This window comes from Typopeltis vanoorti, chromosome 11 (assembly GCF_054136105.1).
Source record: "Typopeltis vanoorti isolate ZY-2024b chromosome 11, IOZ_Tvanoo_1.0, whole genome shotgun sequence".
Lineage (NCBI taxonomy): Eukaryota > Metazoa > Arthropoda > Arachnida > Uropygi > Thelyphonidae > Typopeltis > Typopeltis vanoorti.
The window spans coordinates 35372264-35393280 of record NC_143559.1 but is presented as its reverse complement, the minus strand read 5'-3'; the positions used below and the strand labels follow the sequence as shown (position 1 = coordinate 35393280).

Sequence of the window (21017 nt, the reverse complement as noted above, 5' to 3'; positions counted from 1 at the left end):
TGCACATATCATTATTCTGCGATCCCTGATGATGGCAATGTGACTTTGCCATCACTGGCACTTAGTTTTTAATTTAAGGTTTTATCATCATCATCATCATCAAATTCCTGCCATGTACCCTCAAGGGGTGTACAGGATATGACAGTACTACATGAAAAAATTACATCATTACTAACTTCCTATCTACAATTTTCCTCCAAATCAGTCTGTTACTTGTCAAGACTCCAACATTATCAGATCTTATATTTCTATCGTCTAAGGCACTTTGTACCGTATCAATCCACCTATATCTTGGTCTTCCTCTGGGTCGTTTTCCTGCCAACCTGGCAGAGAACACTTGTTTTGCTAATCTTTCCTCTCCCATTCTATTTAAGTGACCATACCATCTGAGATTAGCTCTGCTAACGCATTCCTGGATGCTGACAATGTCAAGTTCTTTCCTAATATCCTCATTTTTAATATGATATTGCCATTGATGCCATCTGTTCACGCCTCTAATCTTTCTCAGGACTCTCATATCTGCGGTCTCTAGTCTTTGGTCAAGTGTTTTACTTCTGACCCAGCTCTCAGATCCATAAGTTAAAATTGGTTTGAACACAGTCTTGTATACAGCTAATTTAGTGTTCCGACTAATTTCTTTCTTATTCCATATGAATTTATTCAATTGACTTCCCACGATACCAGCTTTGCTGATTCTGTTGTCTATTTCTATATTTAGTTTACCATCTTCAGTAAAAATTGTGCCTAAGTAGCTGAAATGATTTACTTGTTCCACAGGTTCTCCATTCACAACACAGTTGACATTTTCAATGATTCTGCCTATTTTCATTGTCTTTGTCTTTTTATTGCTGACCTTCATACCATATCTATTACAACAGCTATTCAGTTTAGTCAGAGAATCTTGCAGACTTGTAGCTGATTTATTTAGAAGTATAACATCATCCGCATAAAGCAAAGAGCTGACATTAACATCTCCAATTTTGATATCAGGTTTAATACCACATTCCTTCATAATGTGATCCATATAGATAATGAATAACAGAGGGGATAATGTACATCCTTGTCTCACACCAGATTTAACATTAAACCATCTTCCTGTACTTCCTTCAATTCTAACTGCTGACTCACAACTCAAATAAAGACTAAGTATTGCTTGATATAATGCCCCATTGACACCATATAACTGCAGTGTATTGAATAGCTTCTCTCTTGGCACCTTGTCATATGCCTTTTCCAAATCGACAAAACTTAAATACAGATCTTTGTTATATTCCCATGCTTTCTCGACTATTTGTCGTAAAGTGAAGATCTGATCCTGACAGCCTCTATTTGGCCTGAATCCAGCTTGTTCTTCACCAAGCTTTTCTTCCACAATTCTTCTCAACCATTTCTCAAGTATACTTGCATAGATCTTGCCAGGAACACTCAGTAGGGAAATACCTCTGTAATTCTCACATTCAGTTTTATTTCCCTTTTTATATATGGGTACTATGAGAGCTCTACTCCAATCATCGGGAATTCGTCCCTCTGTCCAGGCTTTCTGAACTATGCAGTGCAGCCACTGTAAGACTCTTATACCACCATACTTCAGCATTTCTGGTCGAATATCATCGACTCCTGCTGCCTTTCCACATTTCAAGCCTTTGATGGCTTTTTCTACTTCAAGTATGGATATGTATTCCTGACTGAATCCATTTAAGGTTTTAATAATATGCAATATAAATTATAATTTCCTTGAAAATAAGTTACATCCTAATGATTATAATTCTGAAGAAAAAAGTGACACATTTAATGTAAGTCATTTTTTACTGAAATTGTCATGATTCTTTTTTCTCATTGTATTACTCATTACTCATTTTAGCCATATAAAGAAGTGATGTCCAATATTTAAAAAAAAAAGTAATTCAATTCAGTTTGACTGCACTGAGCACTCACATTGTAAGAAAGTACAGTTAACATGACAAATGAAAACTTAAGCCTTAACTAAATAGATAACAAAAGTGCAGCTTGAAAGATGAGCTGAATTGAATTGAGCTTCAAAAGTTTGAAGGTCAGATAAATTACTGTATGTATGTGTGTGTAGATAAAAAGTCCAGTTTTTATAAAATATGTATAAACAAATAAATTCTCTATGTATTTTATTTGTCAAAGAGAGTTCAGATAAACTCCTTTAGCCATAATTAACCTTTGGAAATCAGTTGATAGCTGGTCCTCATTCTCACTTGCTGATAAGTTGAGTTAATGGCTATTGATTTTGAAGACTTCAAGGCAAGAATATGGCAGACAGCTGCCACCAACTTGTTTTTATGAAGCCTAATATTCTTGTCTCAAATAAAGAAAGTTCTATGGTTTGGTTGATTTTGCTGAATTTTTTGAAGGAAAAACTTGACTTGCCTATACTAAAATTTGATGTTAATTCAGAACCATCTGTGTGGGGGGGGGGGGGGGAACCACACACACAGTAGGTATCTGTGGGTCATTTAGTTCCTTAGTCACTAACTGGAATTTGAACCTCAGTTTGTCATCTGTTGATTTTACCTGATAAAAATTGTGCAGCTGTGCAGACACCTATAAAATGTAATCTGCTTTTTATATTTCTGTTTGATATTTTGAACATTATTTAACAAGTCAGTCTCGCACATCGTTGTTATTTATTTTAGAAAAATCCTCTTTTTAACTTCATAAACTTAGAAATGCATTGCTATAAAGTAAGAGATAGTACTTGAAATAAATACAGACTGTTTTAAGAACAGATCATGATTCTCAAATACATATTTTGAGTGTTCCAATTCTTGTTAAATTATGTAATTTAAATAATTTCCTGTTTGTTTAATTTTTTGCTTTCGAGATTTTCTGTACAAGAATGATTTTCTTTAGCATTATGCTTTTTTTCGAATAAATGAAGTAAAGTTTTGAAAGTCATTATAAAGAAAGTTTGAAAAACTCCAGTAGTAATGAAAGACATTTGAAAGCTGAATATTTTAAGTATATTACAAAGTTTCAAGTGAATTTGTCTTTTGTCATACTCGTTATCTGAAGTTGTATATTATTAGCCTTGTATTTCAGTTAACTTTTAATTTTTCTAGCAAGTATCTCAAGGATTTTGATCCATTCAGAAAGCAGAAAGAAGATGCATTACTGGGATCAATGAATGCAGTAACTTGTTTAGCTGCAGCACTAAACACTGCAGTTCAGGAAATTGAAAATAGAACCACAGAAGAACGGGCATTTGTTCATTTCATCAAATTTTTAGAGGTAATTGCAATTATACATAAATAATTTGGCTATGTTTATTCAAGCCATGTAATGTGTAAAATATATTTATTCTCACTACAACAATTTCATAAGAACTTCAAGAATAGTGTTGATTATATAAAGAAACCTGTTGAGAATTCATGACTAAATAAACACACATAAAACCACAATAATAGTTTTTTAATACGTAAATATTTCAACCTAAGTGTCTTAGGACATCGTCAGTACAGTTGGGAAGAACAATACTAGGAATAACATACAGGTAGGGCACATGAATACAATGGAATCCAAAGGCATGCAGCAGCACTTTCTAGCATAAAAAAATATATATATATATATATATATATATATATATATATATACATTAGATTATTTAGATTATATTAAAATTAAAATTGAATTATTTTACACAATTTTGAATGACAATTTCCCATACTTTAGGAATGGCAAGGACATCATTGCAGTTTAGATTGGGTTTGTGAAGTAGGGCTTCAGCATTTTCTTTATATAAACGTTCATGTTTGTATGAATATCTGTGTAGAAGTTTGATTTTTTCCCAGTGGATCCTATGGTTTGGATTTTCAACTCCGTATTGGAAGAGGTCTGATTTCTGCGTCTTGATGAGACGGATGTGGTCTTGATGTTCAGAGATGCGTTTAAGAACAGATCTGCCTGTCTGCCATAGTACGACAGTTTACAGGAGCATGGTACCTCATAAACACCAGGTAGTAACAGAGGTGGGAGTTTGTCTTTAGGTGAAGGTAATAAGTTGTAGATCTGGTTGATGGGTTTGTAGGTCGCAACAAGATTGTATTTTTTCATAATTTTTGAAAGTCGCTCTGAGATGCCTTTGACATACGATATGGGAATCCTATGGGCTTGTTCTTGTCTAGGTTGATGTTTGGAGAAGTGGCTGATGATTTTTTGAGTAGTTTTAGGATTGTATCCATTTAGAATGGCTGTGTTTTTGATTATTTCCAATTCCTGTTTTAGAGATTCCTCAGAGGAGCAAAATCTGTGTGCTCTGGTTACCAGTGATTTGATGATGCCAAATTTTTGAGACAGGATGATGAGCAGAAAAGTTGTGGATGTAGCAGCCTGAAAAGGTGGCTTTTGATAGACAGAAGTGGAGATGGAACCATCTTCTTTTTTTTGGATGTGTAAATCCAGGAAAGAGATACCCTGTGGAGATTCTTTTTTCTAACAAAAATTTGATGCTGGGGTGAAGGAGGTTTATTTTATCTAGAAACAGGTGTAGCTCTTGTTCAGAATGATCCCAAACTGCAAAGACATCATCGACATAATGTAGCCAGGTTTTTAATTTGGGTTGAAACACAAAAATTTTTTTTCTTCAAGATCTTCTATAAACAGGTCTGCCAAGTTAGCTGATAGGGAGTCCCCATAGATGTTCCCTCTGCTTGCTTGTAGATTTTTTTCTTTCCAAGTGAAGTAACAGGAAGTAATTGTAAATTTGAATAGTTCAACAATATCAGACGGAAATTTTTGAGTTAACAGGTCCACTGTTTCCTTATAGGGAATATTAGTGAAGAGGGAGACAATGTCGAAGCTAATTAGCATGTCTGTTTCCAACAGTTGAGTGTCTTTTATTTTAGCGTGAAACTCTGTGGAATTTTTAATTGATGATGCTGAGTGGCGAATGTGGGGACGGAGAAGGTTAGATAAGAATTTTGATAACTTGTAAGTCGGGCTGCTAATAGAATCAATGACTGGTCTGAGTGGGACGTTGTTCTTGTGAAGTTTAGGTAAATCGTATATTCTAGGAGGTCTCGCGTGGTATGTCTTGAATTATGAAAAAAAAATAAAATATTTTTTTACAGTTTCTTCATCTAAAGAAGTCATGTCATCAAGTAGCTTGTTCAGTTTCTTGAGCTGTCTTTTTGTGGGATCATAATCAAGTTTTTTTATGAGTATTTCGATCTCGGAGTAGTAGATTCATTTTTCGGTCATATGACTAAGTATCAAGAACCACAGTGGTATTTCCCTTGTTGGCTCGGGTGATGATTATGTTTTAAGGCAGTAAGAGCTTTCATTTCTGATGGTGGAATATTTAAGTCCGAAGGTTTCGCATCAAAAATTATTTTTGCTATTTCAAAACAGAGTTTGTTGACTTCAATACTGGAGAGGTGGCCAATGTTTCTTTCGATGTTGTGTATAAAATCTAATATGGAAGGCATTTTGGAGGAATGGCAAACTTATGACCTCTTGCTAGAACATTTAATTCATCTTCTGTTAGAGAACGGTTAGATAAGTTAACCACCCATTTTTCGGACGGTGATTTGTTGGTATTTTTCTTAGAATGCTTTGATAAATTGAGGTATTTTTTAGGTAGGTTAGTGTTACTTTTATCAAAAGCTCTGGTCCCCGAATTTGAACTGAACAAGAAACTGAACAAGCTACTTGATGAAGCAACTTCTTTAGATGAAGAAACTGTAAAAAACTCAAGACATACCACGTGAGACCTACTAGAATATACGGTTTACCCAAACTTCACAAGAACAACGTCCCACTCAGCCCCATCGTTAATTCTATTAGCAGCCCAACTTAAAGTTATCAAAATTCTTATCTAACCTTCTCCGTCCCCATATGTTGATGAAGCAACTTCTTTAGATGAAGAAACTGTAAAAAACTCAAGACATACCACGTGAGACCTACTAGAATATACGGTTTGCCCAAACTTCACAAGAACAACGTCCCACTCAGGCCCATCGTTAATTCTATTAGCAGCCCAACTTAAAGTTATCAAAATTCTTATCTAACCTTCTCCGTCCCCACATTGGCCACTCATCCTCATCAATTAAAAATTACACAAGAGTTTCACGCTAAAATAAAAGACACTCAACTGTTGGAAACAAACAAGCTAATTAGCTTCGACATTGTCACCCTCTTAACTAATATTCCCCATAAGGAAACGGTGGACCTGTTAACTCAAAAATTTCCTTCTGATATTGTTGAACTATTCAAATTTACAATTATTTCCATCACTTGGAAAGAAAAAAAATCTACAAGCAAGAGGAGGGAACAGCTATGGGGCCTCCCTTATCAGCTAACTTGGCAGACCTGTTTATAGAAGATCTTGAAGAAAAAATTTTGTGTTTCAACCCAAATTAAAAACCTGGCTACATTATGTCGATGACGTCTTTGCAGTCTGGGGTCATTCTGAACAGGAGCTACATCTGCTTCTAGATAAAATAAACCTCCTTCACCCACACATCAAATTTGCGTTAGAAAAAGAATCTCCACAGGGTATCTCTTTCCTGGATTTACACATCCAAAAAAAAGAAGATGGTTCCATCTCCACTTCTATCAAAAGCCACCTTTTCAGGCCACTACATCCACAACTCTTCTGCTCATCATTCTTCTTAAAAATTTGGCATCATCAAATCATTGGTAACCAGAGCACACAGATTTTGCTCCTCTGAGGAATCTCTAAAACAAGAATTGGAAATTATCAAAAACACAGCCATTCTAAATGGATACAATCCTAAAACTACTCAAAAAATCATCAGCCACTTCTCCAAACATCAACCTAGACAAGAACAAGCCTACCTGGTGTTTATGAGGTACCATGCTCCTGTAAACTATCATACTATGGGCAGACAGGCAGATCTGTTCTTAAACGCATCTCTGAACATCAAGACCACATCCGTCTCATCAATCCGCAAAAATCCAATATACAAAAAAAATTTAAAAAAATTGTTTGCCCACCCATGGTACAAAATGTACTATAGGTTTGCAAATAACCTTTGCAAACGGGCTGGTAGACCGGTTCTCCTTGAATTCTGATGACTCGAATTTTGAAAACTCGGGAGTTCTTCCCCCCCCCCCCCCAGTTCCGGACTGGTTGGCGGTTCTCCTTGAATTGTGATGACTCGAGTTTTGAAGGCTTGACACTCAAGGTATCCCCTGAGTTTCAAAAAACGTTACATAAAAAGGCTTATCATTTTATATATATAGGATAGATAACATAAGTCCCATAACTTCCCACAGTGAGTCTTCTTACTCTTCTCCATTGAGTCAGAAGAATCATTGTGGGAGGTCTGCATTAACCATTATTTACATGATACCTAACATGTCTCTCCTTAATCTCATTCACTGTCAGAGCACTCACAGCCACCTCTGACAATCCACTCCAGTCATGTACCACTCTTCAAGCAAAAAATCTAGTCTGGCACTCTTTCTAACCACACTCTTACACAACTTCCAGAAGATCCCTTGTTCTCTCTCTCTCTACTCATCAAATATTGAAGCATTCCTTTTGTATCAATCTTTTAAAACTCCTTTCATGTCCTCTTTTCTGTCCATCAATGAAACTTTGCAACCTGCACACTTTCATTCTGTCTCATAGGGAGTATTCCACAGACCTGTCACTATCTTTGTCACTTGTCTGGATCCTCTTCACCATCTCATCATGTCTAAGAAACCCAGGCAACCATATCTGTGCACAGTAGTCAAGATGCAACTGTATCATATTCTTATAAAGAGGGATAATAATTTGCCTATCTCTACTTGTCTTCCACATATATTTAAATATATATATTGTGTGTGGGTGGGTGTGCGTGCATGCATGCATCACACATATGTCTGGAGGTTGTTCTGTAAACTTGTGCTTTAGGATTAGCACTCATTTTAGCACAACTTCCAGACACGTGTGCACACACAAACACAGATGCACACACGCAATATAGTTGGGTAAAATAATCAGTAATGGCAGAAAAACACGTAAAGTAAACTATTTTACATTAAGATAGGCACTGAACAAAAGTGTCAGTATTTAAAAACAGTTATTTTTAAAACAAGCGGTACAATTTATAAAAATGGGTTTAAAAGGGATACGCAAGTGGGAACCACTGATCTGGCATATATCCAACTACATTGAAGCAGGCCTTTATTTCCAGGATGTCTCAAAATAAAGGGAGACATCCCATTCTCATTTAATACTCGAAAAGTAATGAAGAATGTCATCAGTTACTATATTCTGCATACCTGCCTCCCCAAATTAATTACTGATCACCACTCTCATTCCATGATACATTTCCAAGCTAACCAACAGCGTGTGATTACTCTTGATATTTCCAAGGCATCTGACTGAGTCTGAGTCATGGCCTCATTTTACCAAGTTGTCATCTTATGGTCTCCTTCCTGTCCTTTATTATTGGAATTTCCAGCTCTGTTTCTCTAATCATTCAATTGTTTCTTCTCATCAGAATTCTCTGTCGTGGCTAGAGTACTCCAGGGTTCTGCACTTTCACTTATGCTCTCCCGCCTATACATCAATGACCTTCTATTACTATTCTGAAATCATATCCATAGTTTTGCTGATAACAGTACACTGCACTCCTCCTCCTCTTCATTCAAAAACCATATAGTGCTTAAATGATTCAAGCTTCAAGATCTTATCAGATGAATACGGGAAGAATAGAGCATGATATCATCAGTAAAAAACTATGAAAAGGGTTTGAGGTCAGCGAGAGAAGATGTTATACAGAATCCTTAGAATTTCCTGCATTGGTAGAGATGAAGAGAGAAGAACACCATCCACTTGTAAAACAACTGGTTACATGTAGTGAGCAACAAGAAAAAAACTAACTACCCAGTTCCAAAGACTGGAAGGTAGATCATAAAATGGCACCTTGCTGAGTAACCATCAGTGCCATACCCTATCAAATTATTATTGTTATTACGGGCAACTCCAAGGAGTCTTTAGACTCATTGAGGGAGGCCCTAAACATCATGTCAAGAACTATCATACTTTGCTTTGAACTCATTCACAGTCGTGGCACCCACAACAGACTCTGGCAACCTACTCCACTCATTCAACTCTCCAAGCAAAAAAGCTAGTTCTAAGCCCCTTGCTAACTACACCCTTACTCAGTTTCCATGGATGGTCCCCTAGTTCTCCCACCACCAGACCTGTTCTGAAAAATTTCCTCTGAAGTAATCTTGTAAAAACCCTTAAGTAATTTGTATATCTCAATCATATCACCCCTTTTCTGCCTATCAACCAGTTTCTGTAATCCCACAAATCTTCAACCTGTTCTCATAAGATTCATTTCATAGACCTGCTACCATCTTGATCACTTGCCTCTGGATCCTCTCCTCCTCCTCATCACCATGATGCCCAGATCTGCATGTAGTAGACAAGATGGGGGTCTTATCAAGGCTTGATAAAGAGGAACAATAATCTGCTTGTCAAAGTATTCTTCAGTAACCAAGTGATCTGATGAGCCTTTAGCCACTTTTGCTATGGGCCTCCTAAACTTTAACTCCCTATCCACTAGCACTCCCAAGTCTCTAGCTTTGTCAATTTCCTGGAGTTCCATGAATGTGCTATACAGCTGATAATCTTTCACCCCAAAATGCATATCCTTACACTTTGCCACATAAAACCAATTCTCCTTTGCAAAGTCCAGCAGTATCACTGTAAACCCGTTTCCTTTATCCAACTCAGCTGTCACTGTATCTATATTATAAAATGTGAGCAAGTTATTTAGGCATGACCTACCCTTAACAAAATCATGCTGCCAACCCTATACAGTATCCCATTTCCATCTATCCACTAACTTGCTCTTGACTAACTTCTCCAATACTTGGAAAACAACTCCTGATATGCTGATTGGTCGGTAATTTGCTACATCAGTCTTGGAGCCTCTTTTATGCAATGGAACTATTTTCCCCCTCTTTCCACTCCCTAGGGACTAACCCAAAGTTGAGGCTTAGATTAAACAATATGGTCAAGGGCACTGACAATTCCCTTGCTGCCTCACGTAAAACTCGAGCTGGTATACCATCCAATCCCACAGCTGTATTCACATGAAGGTGCACCACCATTTCATTTATCTCAGTTCCCATATAAGCCTTTGGCTCTCATTTCTGCACTATCACCACCTGGATGATATACTCTTGCAAAGTGTTCACTTAGTGATTCTACTATTTCGACTGATTCAGTTACCTCCTTACCATCGGCATTTATTAAAATCTTTTGCCATATACATTTTTTCTTTCGCTTGCAGCATATCGAAAGAACTCCTTGGGATTCTCTTTAGCCTACATTGCTAACTTCCTTTCATAATCTGCTTTTGCCTTTCTTACCACACTAGTTACCCTTCTGGGCTGTGCCTTGTATGTTCATGTAAATGCAGGTCACTTTTCCCCTTAAATTCCCTTCACAATTTTTTTTTTTTTTTTTCTCCCAGTTTACCACTTCCCATGCACTATCAACATCCAGCCTTTGCAGTTTTACATACCATGGCACTGATCCATGCAATCTCCTAAGCTTGTCATACTTACCAGCCCTGTAATTCCACATATATCCCATCTTAACTGAAAATTCCGCACATGTAGCCACCTCACCAGGACCATATGATCACTCTCACCGTTTGGTGGCAACATGGTCATATTCATTATATACAAAATGCTCAGATGCTGTTACCAGATCGAGGCAATCTCGAACCTTTAGTATATTCTATCATATGCTGTCTCAAGTAATTATCCCTTAGTAACTGCATAAATTCATTTCCATCCTCCCATGTGTCCTCCCCTCCTTCCAGTCTATGTTCCCATAGTTGAAATCACCCATAATAATTACCTGTTCTCTACTCACTGAGTCTATTTGCTGATGCATACTATCTCCATCATCTTTACCATCCCCTGGTCTATAGCAGCATCCAACTGTATATTTTGTTTTGCTGGCCTCAATGTCACACCAGATAGCCTCAAATGTGCTAATTTTCACTGACTTGCAGTTGAACTTCTACTCTCTTTGGTTGCAGTTCATCAGCTGTCATCAATAACACTCCTCTCTCCATTCTTTTCTCTCCTCCCTGAATACACCATATCCTTCACATTCTATCCCACTAACTGTCTCACTAATGCCAGGATGAGCCAATGAATGCCAAAAATTCCTTCTTGTTCCAAATGCTCTTGGCATTAGTGTGCATAAAGTCCAAAACTCCTTAGGCCACCACTATCCTGACGCTTTAAAAAAAAAAAAGTTCTAGTTTCCCTGATTCTGCACATCCACTTTCCTTCATTTAAGAACACTTTTTCCAGTCTCTGAACACCAAATCCATTCAGTTACAAACCATCCTTCTTGTATAAGTCCCTTTGCTCGTCAAGCAAAGTCTGTCAAAAAAAAAGTGTTCTTATATAATAACAGGATTAACTCATAGATTTAATCTAAAAATAAACACACCACTGCTCCTGCATAACCTACGTATCAAGTCATTCACTATTATGGTCCTCCTTCTCAGTTCTACTCTGTCATACTATGGCAGCAGACCCACTATCTTAACTCTCTCACTCTTTTCTTTTGCTACTTCCAGTGATTCTTTCATATCCTCTCTCATGCCGTACTTTCTCCTTTTAAATCATTCATTCCAGCCAGTATGATCATTTCTTTCACCCTACCATTTTGTGCACTTATAGCCTCACTAAATCATTAATTTTTGCACCTAGAAAGCATGATTTTGTCAAACTCTCATTGATCACACCTTTTATGATCGAATCGCCATACAGCACTTGATCCTTGATTTTTCTTTCTCTTAGTCAAGCCCTCATTTCTCTTATCTCACAGTTCTATGTATTGGAAATGTCAAGTGCAACTGCACAGGTTTCTCCAAATCATTCCAGAGATGGGTAATGTAGACAAGGTGATCTGCTGTGCATCTTGAGTAGTGAAATCCATACTGACCATCATTGATTAATTATTTGGTCTCCAGATGGTGAAAAAGTTTGCTTTTCTCTATTATTTTAGAAGGCTATAGTTTGATGGCAGAGTGGGAGACTTTTACCCCCTTATTTAAACTAAACTACAAAAACAGTAACAATAACTATATAATAACAGGATTAATTCATAGATTTAATGTAAAAATAAACACATTTGTACATGTTTTGTTGTTTATTACTTGACAGCTTCATCAGGAACATACTAGACCCATTATTAGAGAATATATAAAAAGCATCTGAAAACTCCTAAGAGAAGTTATTAAAACATAAGATTAATAATAACATGAGTTAGCCATGCAAGTCATTTGACATATCAGTCTGTTCACTGTTGTACAAGGCATCATGGATCTGATAAGCTATATTATCATATAACAGACTACCAAATGTCATGTGGTCCAAGATCCTGTTTACAGTGCCTTAAGATCCTATTATTTCAGAGGATACCTTAAACACCCTTAATAAGAAATTGCTTCTAGTTAAGACATCGATTCAGATTACCATTTCATGATTTTCTGAGAAAATGTGTGAAGCCACTTTCATCTTTCCTTTTATATTTGATGTTGCTTTTCTTTTTTTTTAAAGAATTCAAAACCCTCTTCCAATATGCTTTGATGTTAAAACAGGGAATCTTTTATATTCCATAATATAATTATATTTTCCAATAGGAATGTGATCTTTAGGTTCACTTAAAATAATGCTTCAGAGTGTAAACTGGTTTGAAAGTAATTCTTATTTAAAAATTGCAGTATATTTCTCAGGAATTATATTGTAATGAAACGGACCGTTATGTTATTGTATGATTCGGTTTCTCAGAGAAGGGTAATTTATTTGGTAACTTTCCAAGTAACAGTTTTGAAGAAATTGGTGAGATAGATATTTTAATTTTTCTTTTTTGCTTCATCTTTAATGATTCTTGAAGCTTAACTTTTTAAGATTGTGATTATTTCTAACTTTTGCTTTAAATGCAGAAAGGGATTGATATGGAAATATATTCCTGTATGAGTTAAGCTTCCTTAATAGTCTGATGATATTCATGCATAATCTGTTTTTATTAGAATATTCAAAAATGAAGTTTGTTATCCTTTTCAGTCTGTAGTGGGATCATAATTTTAGGGTGATTGTTAAGGAAACAACTGAAATACTTCATCTTTTAAAATTTTTTAAAAGTTCTAGTTAAATGCAAGTAAATCCCACTATTATATACTTATTGCAACACTTTTATCTCCTTTGGAATGAAATGGATATTGGGCTTGCTTTTGTGATGTGTAGATAGATTATATAGGAGAGGTGTTAGTTCTGGAGCACACTTAAATACAGTTGGTGGAGACACTGTCAGGACCAATAACCGTTTGGTATCTAAACTATTCAAGATTCTTTTGATTTTTTTTGCAAAAGGTACAAGAGGAATATGGTGCATTGTGACAGAAGTGATGGAAATCACTGACTGATGACCAGTATGCTTTCATGGCCAGCAAAGTGTCACTACAGATCACTGGGGCTTACAAAAGTTTCACTTAAATAGATCTCCTGCACATTGCAAGCTGCAGGAGAGCTTCACATTTCTGAAATTTGAGAAACTCACTACTTTATTCCTGCTTGTATTAAATGCATGTCAAGATTTGTTAGTCTTGAGTATTTCTTTGAATTAAAAAGGAAAAAGGAGTGGGGAATAATATTTTGAACTCAGAAAGAAGGTCCCTCACTTATCTAATCATTGACTCACCTACAGTGCTAATGTAATGTACTGTTGGTTTTTAGCCTTTCACAAGATTCATATATATACGAGGGTGGTCTGAAAAGTTCTCGGCCTAACGATGAAAAACCAAATTTATAATTTCAAAATTCTTTTTATTTTTCAACTTAGTCTCCCTTAAGACTAATGCATTTATTCCAGCAATGCTCCAGCACCATTATCCCGTCCCTGTAGTGGTTCTCAGCAAGATCTGCAAAATACCCCTCTACAGCTGCAATCACCTCTTGATTCAAAGGAAAACGCTGACCAGCAAGGAAGAGATAAAAGTCAGAGGGAGCCAAATCTGGGAAATAGGGTTTATGTCCCAACAGTTCATAGTGCAGATCCCTTAATTTTTCCATTGCCAAAACACTTTTGTGGGCAGGTGCATTATCCCGATGAAAGATGATTTTTTTCTTCTGCAAACCAGGTCTTTTATCATGAATTTTTTTGGTCTAGTATGGTTAAAAGGTCGGAATAATATTTCCTGGTTATTGTTTTACCCTTTTCAAGATAATTAATAAACAAAATGCCTTTAGCATCCCAAAACACCGATGCCATGACCTTTCCTGCTGATGGAACCGACTTTGTCTTCCTTGGTGCTAAACAACTGGCTTCTGTCCACTGTTTTGACTGCTGTTTGGATTCTGGTGTGTAATGGTGAATCCAAGTCTCATCCATAGTAATAAATCAACACACAAAATCAGTTTTATTCTTATTAAAATGCTCCAAGCACTGTTCAGAGATTTTCATGAGTGCATTTTTGATTTGTTGTGAGCAAGTGTGGCACCCATCTTGCACAAAGCTTTTTCATTTGCAATTCTTCATGCAAAATATATCCTATACGTTCTTTTGAAATGCCTACAGTCTGCAATTTCACACACTTTGACTTGCCGGTCATCCAATACCATATTATACTTGATCAATGATTTCTGATGTTGTTACACTTTTTGGACATCCTTCACGTGGATCATCTTCAAAGCTGGTATGGCCATGTTTAAACTTGGCAGCCCATTTCTTAATTGTTGAAAACAAAGGAGAAGAGTGGCCATTAACTTTTATGAACTTTGAATGAATTTCTTTTGACGTTAAACCTTCTTTTACAAAGAATTCTATAGCCACACAATACTCAGTTTTATCCGTTTCAAGGGATGCAGACACTTTTGCTTCAGACAGCTGTATAAAACAAACTACTTCATAGAATGACTTGCAATTTCACATGGTTGCTTATGGCAGGTGTACCAACTTAGAAAAAAAAAATCTCTTGCTGATAGTGAGAACTTTTCAGACCAACTTCATGTATATATATATAAGTAAATAAATAATGGGAAAGCACAGAAATAGGAATGAATAAAACGAATGTTTCATACCTCTTTTTTTCTCTTTCCCATTAGTTGTTTATATTTGTTAATAAAATTGCTCAGTTAACATTTCAGATGAATTTTATTGCTTATAATTGTATAATTCCATTTTTGGATTATAGTAATACTGTAACCTTCTTTTTGGTTTTCTTGAGTTTTTCTGAGCTTGCTCTCCTAGTAGTGTATTTCTTACGTACTATTTAGCTTTGACATTATTGCAAATATTGTATATGTGTGTAGTATGTGTTTTTTTTTTTTTTTTTTCAGGTTTGTCTGTGGGGAAATAAATGTGACCTTTCTATATCAGCCAACAAAGAAAAGGCACCGTACCCCATCTTAGACCCATTGTCTCAGCTCCGGACAATGAGAAAAAACATTTTAGTAAATGACACAAATATATTGTGGGGTTTGCTAAAAGAGGTTAATAAAAAACTTAGTGGATCAGTTAGATTGGATGTAGTGCTAGACAATGCTGGGTTTGAACTGTTTACAGACTTGTGTTTGCTTGAATATCTTCATCAGGCAAAACTAATTGACAATGTTCACTTGTATGTTAAGCAGATTCCTTGGTTTGTGTCTGATGTCACCACTGATGATTTAATGTGGTTTCTAAAAAAGTTACAAAATTCTGATAATCAAATCCTTTCAGAATTTGCAACGAGATGGTCCAAAAATATTGAAAGTGGAAAATGGGTTATTGAAAAAGAATATTTCTGGACATTGCCACATGATTATAGTGAAATGCAAAAGATAGATCCTGCTTTATATAAGAAACTTAGTTTATCAGATATTATTATTTTTAAAGGAGATTTAAATTACAGAAAATTAACATCAGATAGACAGTGGAAATATAATACCCCTTTTATTTTTGCCTTAAGAGGATTTTTGCCTTCATCACTATGTGCTCTTAGAACCCTTAAAGCTGATACAATAACTGGATTAAAAGAAAAGCAAGAAGAAGAAATAGAGGAGTCTACTCCAGATTGGTTAATATCAGGCAACTATGGTATAATTCAATGTGCCTTAAAGAAATAAAATGTTACTCGCTTTTAAAGCACTTCTGTTCTAAATTATTCTGTTAATATGTATTATAAAGTTTTATTGAAATGAAATGTAACAAACCTGTATATAATATCATAACTTGTGTTAGCATTTGTTTTTATTTAAGTTACAAAATTTATTATATTGTTTTGTTAGGGCATTAGATAAAACATACTGTATATATAAAATGTTCAGTGGAATCCATAATAACTACAGAATGGATTTGTTTGTTATATCTCCATATCATCTGTAATTTCCATTAAATAGAATTAGTTAATTGTTTCATATATGCTTTTGGTGGACTGAAATATGTTAAATTACATGATTCAGATTAACTGGTTGCCAGCAGATTATTTATTTTATTTATTTATCTTATTTTTATTACGTGACACATCTAAGGACTCGTGTAGGCACACTCTACTCCAGTACCCACATCTTGTCATCTCTCCTGTTAATCTTTCAACTATGATGCTACTACTATTTTTATTTATTTATTTGTTCTGTAAATATGCTTGTATTCCCTTAGCTGATTTGTCTTTCTGTGGAATGAAAAAAACTTCGTTTCTGGGAGAGAAAAAAACCCTGCTACCTCTATATGAGATCAGCTAACACACATTCAATTGAAAAAACAAGCATATTTAAAGATTCCTTATCGTTAGAAAAATTGCGTAATTGTGCTTCAAAAATTTAGTGCTGACAAGACAGGGCTATTTCATCACGCCACATTGGATGGTTCCATATTATAAACATGCTACGCTCTTTTGATCAATGAAAGCAATCTTTGTTAACTGTTATTCTGTTCACATATGTCACTGATAAACAAAAGCTATTAGTTATTGGGGAAAGAGCTAGGCCATGATGCTTTAAAGAGACTAGAAATAGTTTACCAGTTCGATACAATGCATAGGTGACATGAACTTTTTCAAGAGTTGGCTGATTATTATTATTACATGACACCTCCAGGAAGTCCAATGACTCATTGGACTACCTGGAGATGTCATGTAATAATAGAGGAAGGACACCTACTCTACCACTCAATTCATGAACTACAACGAACCGCAACTGCAATCATCATCTACACCAGGGTTTCCCAAAAAGTGAATAAGTGTTCCGTGAAAAATTATCAAAATTAATATGAGCCTGGAATGGTTTTAAATGTGGCAACAAGTTCAAACATGTTTGAAAATCAGGAGCTCCTCACTCTGCCTGTGGATTGTGCTACTAAGGACAGTGCATGCTGGCCTTGACTCAGCCGCCTGCGGTTGTCGACACCTCTGATTGCAAATGAAGTATGGAGGTATCTATTCTAGGAAACGTGCAGTCACACGCAAGATCAATGCAATGCAATGCGATGCAGCCTGTAGTGTGTGCTGTCACATTTTTGCAATGCAATACAACCTGCTTCGGCGATAGTGTGCGCTTAGCTTTACAGTGAACATGAGACTGATGCTACTCGACTCTAACCAATGTGTTCTGCTAAAATTTCAGGATTTGTGAAGTGTTCCATCATAGGAAAAGTTTGGGAAACACTGATCTACACCAATGCCATCTACCGCCCACCACCACTAGTATTTTCACAGACAATCACAAACATCCATGCCCACACAGGATTCGAACCCACAGCCTTTTGGCTGGAGAGTGGATACTCTAACCACTCGGCCTACCAGACCAGCATACTATAAATTAAAGATGCCAAGAAAGTACACACCCCCAGCTCAACATCACCAGAGTTAAAGATCGGTACTATCAACATAAGAAGCCTGAATGTCAAAGAAATGGTGCTAGCTGAGGAATTACATAAGTACCAGATCGACATAATAGGAGTGACTGAAACAAAAAAGACAAAAACTGGTGAGATCTTTCTGAGCAATAAATACAAAATGTTATATTCAGGCAATAACAATCAAGGAAAAGATGGAGTAGCCATAGTATTCAACACAAAATATGAGGCTAATCTTCTTGAATGGCAGGCAGTCTCAAGTAGAGTGATGTGGGCAAATATCAGAATATGGAACTGGACAATGAGACTTATTTGTGCCTATAGTCCCACAGAAGGTTCTACTAAGGTAAAAGTGGAGCAATATTTTCAAGCTTGAAACTATTGAAATACAATGAAAAAGGAAAAGTTGGTCCTTGTTGGGGATCTAAATAGCAGAGTAGGAAATGATTGTCAGACATACAAAAATATATTAGAAAATTTGGAGAAAAGAGCAAAGGTAATAATAATGGCAAATATCTGTTGGATTTCTGCTCAGGAAATGGATTGGTTATTACTAACACCATGTTCCAACATAAAAATGTGCACAAATTCACATGGAGAGAAGTGGCAAGGAATAAGAAAAGTCTCATTGACTATGTTATTGTTGATAGTAATGTTTTCTCCCTGGTGCAGGACACCAGAGTGTACAGAGGATTTGAAATTGGAAGTGATTACTATTTAGTCTTGAGCAGGATAAAATTGAATTTCATATTGAAAAGAATAACATGTAAGAAAGTTTTAAAGCGAATAAAAGTTGAGCATCTCTAAGATGTTAACTGTAGACTAAAATACACAAAGATTATTGAAGAAAAAATGAAAGAGTTTGAGAACAGGAACCAAGCCTTGGAGATTCAGTGGCAAGCCTTGAAGAAAACTCTGATTGATTCAGCTAGAGAGGCATTTGGTGAAGTTGCCTGCAAGGATAGAAAAATTAGAACTCCTTGGTGGACATAGGAAGTTAAAGAGGCAGTGAAGGAAAAGAAGAAAGCATATCAAAAGTTCCTGGCAAATAAGTCAGCTTGTGCTCTTAAAGAATACAGACAAATGTAAGAAAGCTGAACAGTGTGTAAAACTAGCTAAACAAAAGTCGTGGAAGGACTTTGGCAAGAACATAGAAAATAAATATCAAGAAGGTGGCAAAATATTCTGGAGGTTGTTGGAGAAGCTTAGGAATGGAGGAAAGAGTGCTGTAAAAGGAGTTAGAGATGATAAACGTGATATGAAAGCAGGAGAAAAAGATATCCTTGAAATATGGAGTAATTACGTTGAAAAACTGCTAAATGAAACAAACAACACAGTGATAAAAAACACTCAACAGACATGCAGTCAGGAATACATATCCATACTTGAAGTAGAAAAAGCCATCAAAGGCTTGAAATGTGGAAAGGCAGCAGGAATAGATGATATTCAACCAGAAATGCTGACGTATCGTGGTATAAAAGTCTTACAGTGGCTGCACTGCATAGTTCAAAATGCCTGGACACAGGGACGAATTCCTGATGATTGGAGTAGAGCTCTCATAGTATCCATATATAAAAAGGGAAATAAAACTGAATGTGAGAATTACAGAGGTATATTCCTACTGAGTGTTCCTGGTATGATATATGCAAGTATACTTGAGAAACAGTTGAGAAGAATTGTGGAAGAAAAGTTGATGAAGAACAAGCTGGATTCAGGTCAAATAGAGGCTGTCAGGATCAGATCTTTACTTTATGACAAATAGTGGAGAAATCACGGGAATATAACAAACATCTGTATTTAAGTTTTGTCAATTTGGAAAAGACATGAACAAGGTGCCAAGAGAGAAGCTATTCAATATACTAGAGTTATATCGTGTCAATGGGGCATTATATCAAGCAATACTTAGTCTTTATTTATGTTGTAAGTCACAGTTAGAATTGAAAGAAGTACAGGAAGATGGTTTAATGTTAAATCTCGTGTGACACAAAGATGTACATTATTCCTTCTGTTATTCATTATCTATATGGATCACATTATGAAGGAAAGTGGTATTAAACATGATATCAAAATTGGAGATGTTAATGTCAGCTCTTTGCTTTATGCGGATGATGTTATATTTCTAAATAAATCTGCTACAAGTCTGCAAGATTTTCTGAAACTAAATTGAATAACTTTTGTAATAGATATGGTATGAAGGTCAGAAATAAAAAGACAAAGACAATGAAAATAGACAGAATCATTGAAAATGTCAACTGTGTTGTGAATGGAGAACCTGTGGAACAAGTAAAACATTTCAGCTACTTAGGCATGATTTTTAGTGAAGATGGTAAATTAAATATAGAAATAGACAACAGAATCAACAAAGCTGGTATGGTAGGAAGTCAATTGAATAAATTCATATGGAATAAGAGAGAAATTAGTCAGAACACTAAATTAGCTGTATACAAGACAGTGTTCAAACTAGTTTTAACTTATGGATCTGAGAGCTAGGTCAGAAGTAAAACACTTGACCAAAGACTAGAGACCACAGAATCCTGAGAAAGATTATAGGCATGAACAGATGGCATCAATGGCAATATCATATTAAAAATGAGGATATTAGGAAAGAACTTGACATTGTCAGCATCCAGGAATGTGTTTTAGCAGAGCTAATCTCAGGTGGTATGGTCACTTAAACAGAATGGGAGAGGAAAGATTAGCAAAACAAGTGTTCTCTGCTAGGTTGGCAAGAAAACGACCCAGAGGAAGACCAAGTTATAGGTGGATTGATACGGTACAAAGTGCCTTAGACGATAGAAATATAAGATCTGATAATGTTGGAGTCTTGACAAGTAACAGACTGATTTGGAGGAAAATTGTAGATAGGAAGTTAGTAATGATGTAAATTTTTCATGTAGTACTGTCATATCCTGTACACCCCTTGAGGGTACATGGCAGGAATTTGATGATGATGAAGAAGAAGAAATTATGTTCTTAGTCTAATCCTTTATTCAAGTCTAAGCAAACGAAGTTTGTGCATTAAGCTATCTTCACATGTGCTTTCCATTATGGGATACCAAAGGCAATTAATTTAAGTCATTAGCCTCATATACAAGTAGCCCAGTCATGAAGATACTTCCCTCGCGAACTTTGCTTACACTTAGCTAAATGATTAAAGAGGATA

General features: G+C 35.9%; 1 protein-coding gene across 1 annotated transcript in view; it reads left to right on the top strand.

Annotated features, from left to right (window-relative positions):
- LOC150101437 (damage-control phosphatase 1-like) overlaps nt 1-16421 on the top strand; it is a 68306-nt gene extending 51885 nt beyond the window's left edge. Inside the window, exons 4-5 of the mRNA XM_090400795.1 lie at nt 3087-3255; nt 15361-16421. Of these exons, the coding sequence (XP_090256921.1) occupies nt 3087-3255; nt 15361-16128 (937 nt within the window). The 3' untranslated portion in view covers nt 16129-16421. The remainder of the gene's footprint in view (nt 1-3086; nt 3256-15360) is intronic.
- The last annotated feature ends 4596 nt before the right edge of the window (nt 16422-21017 follow it).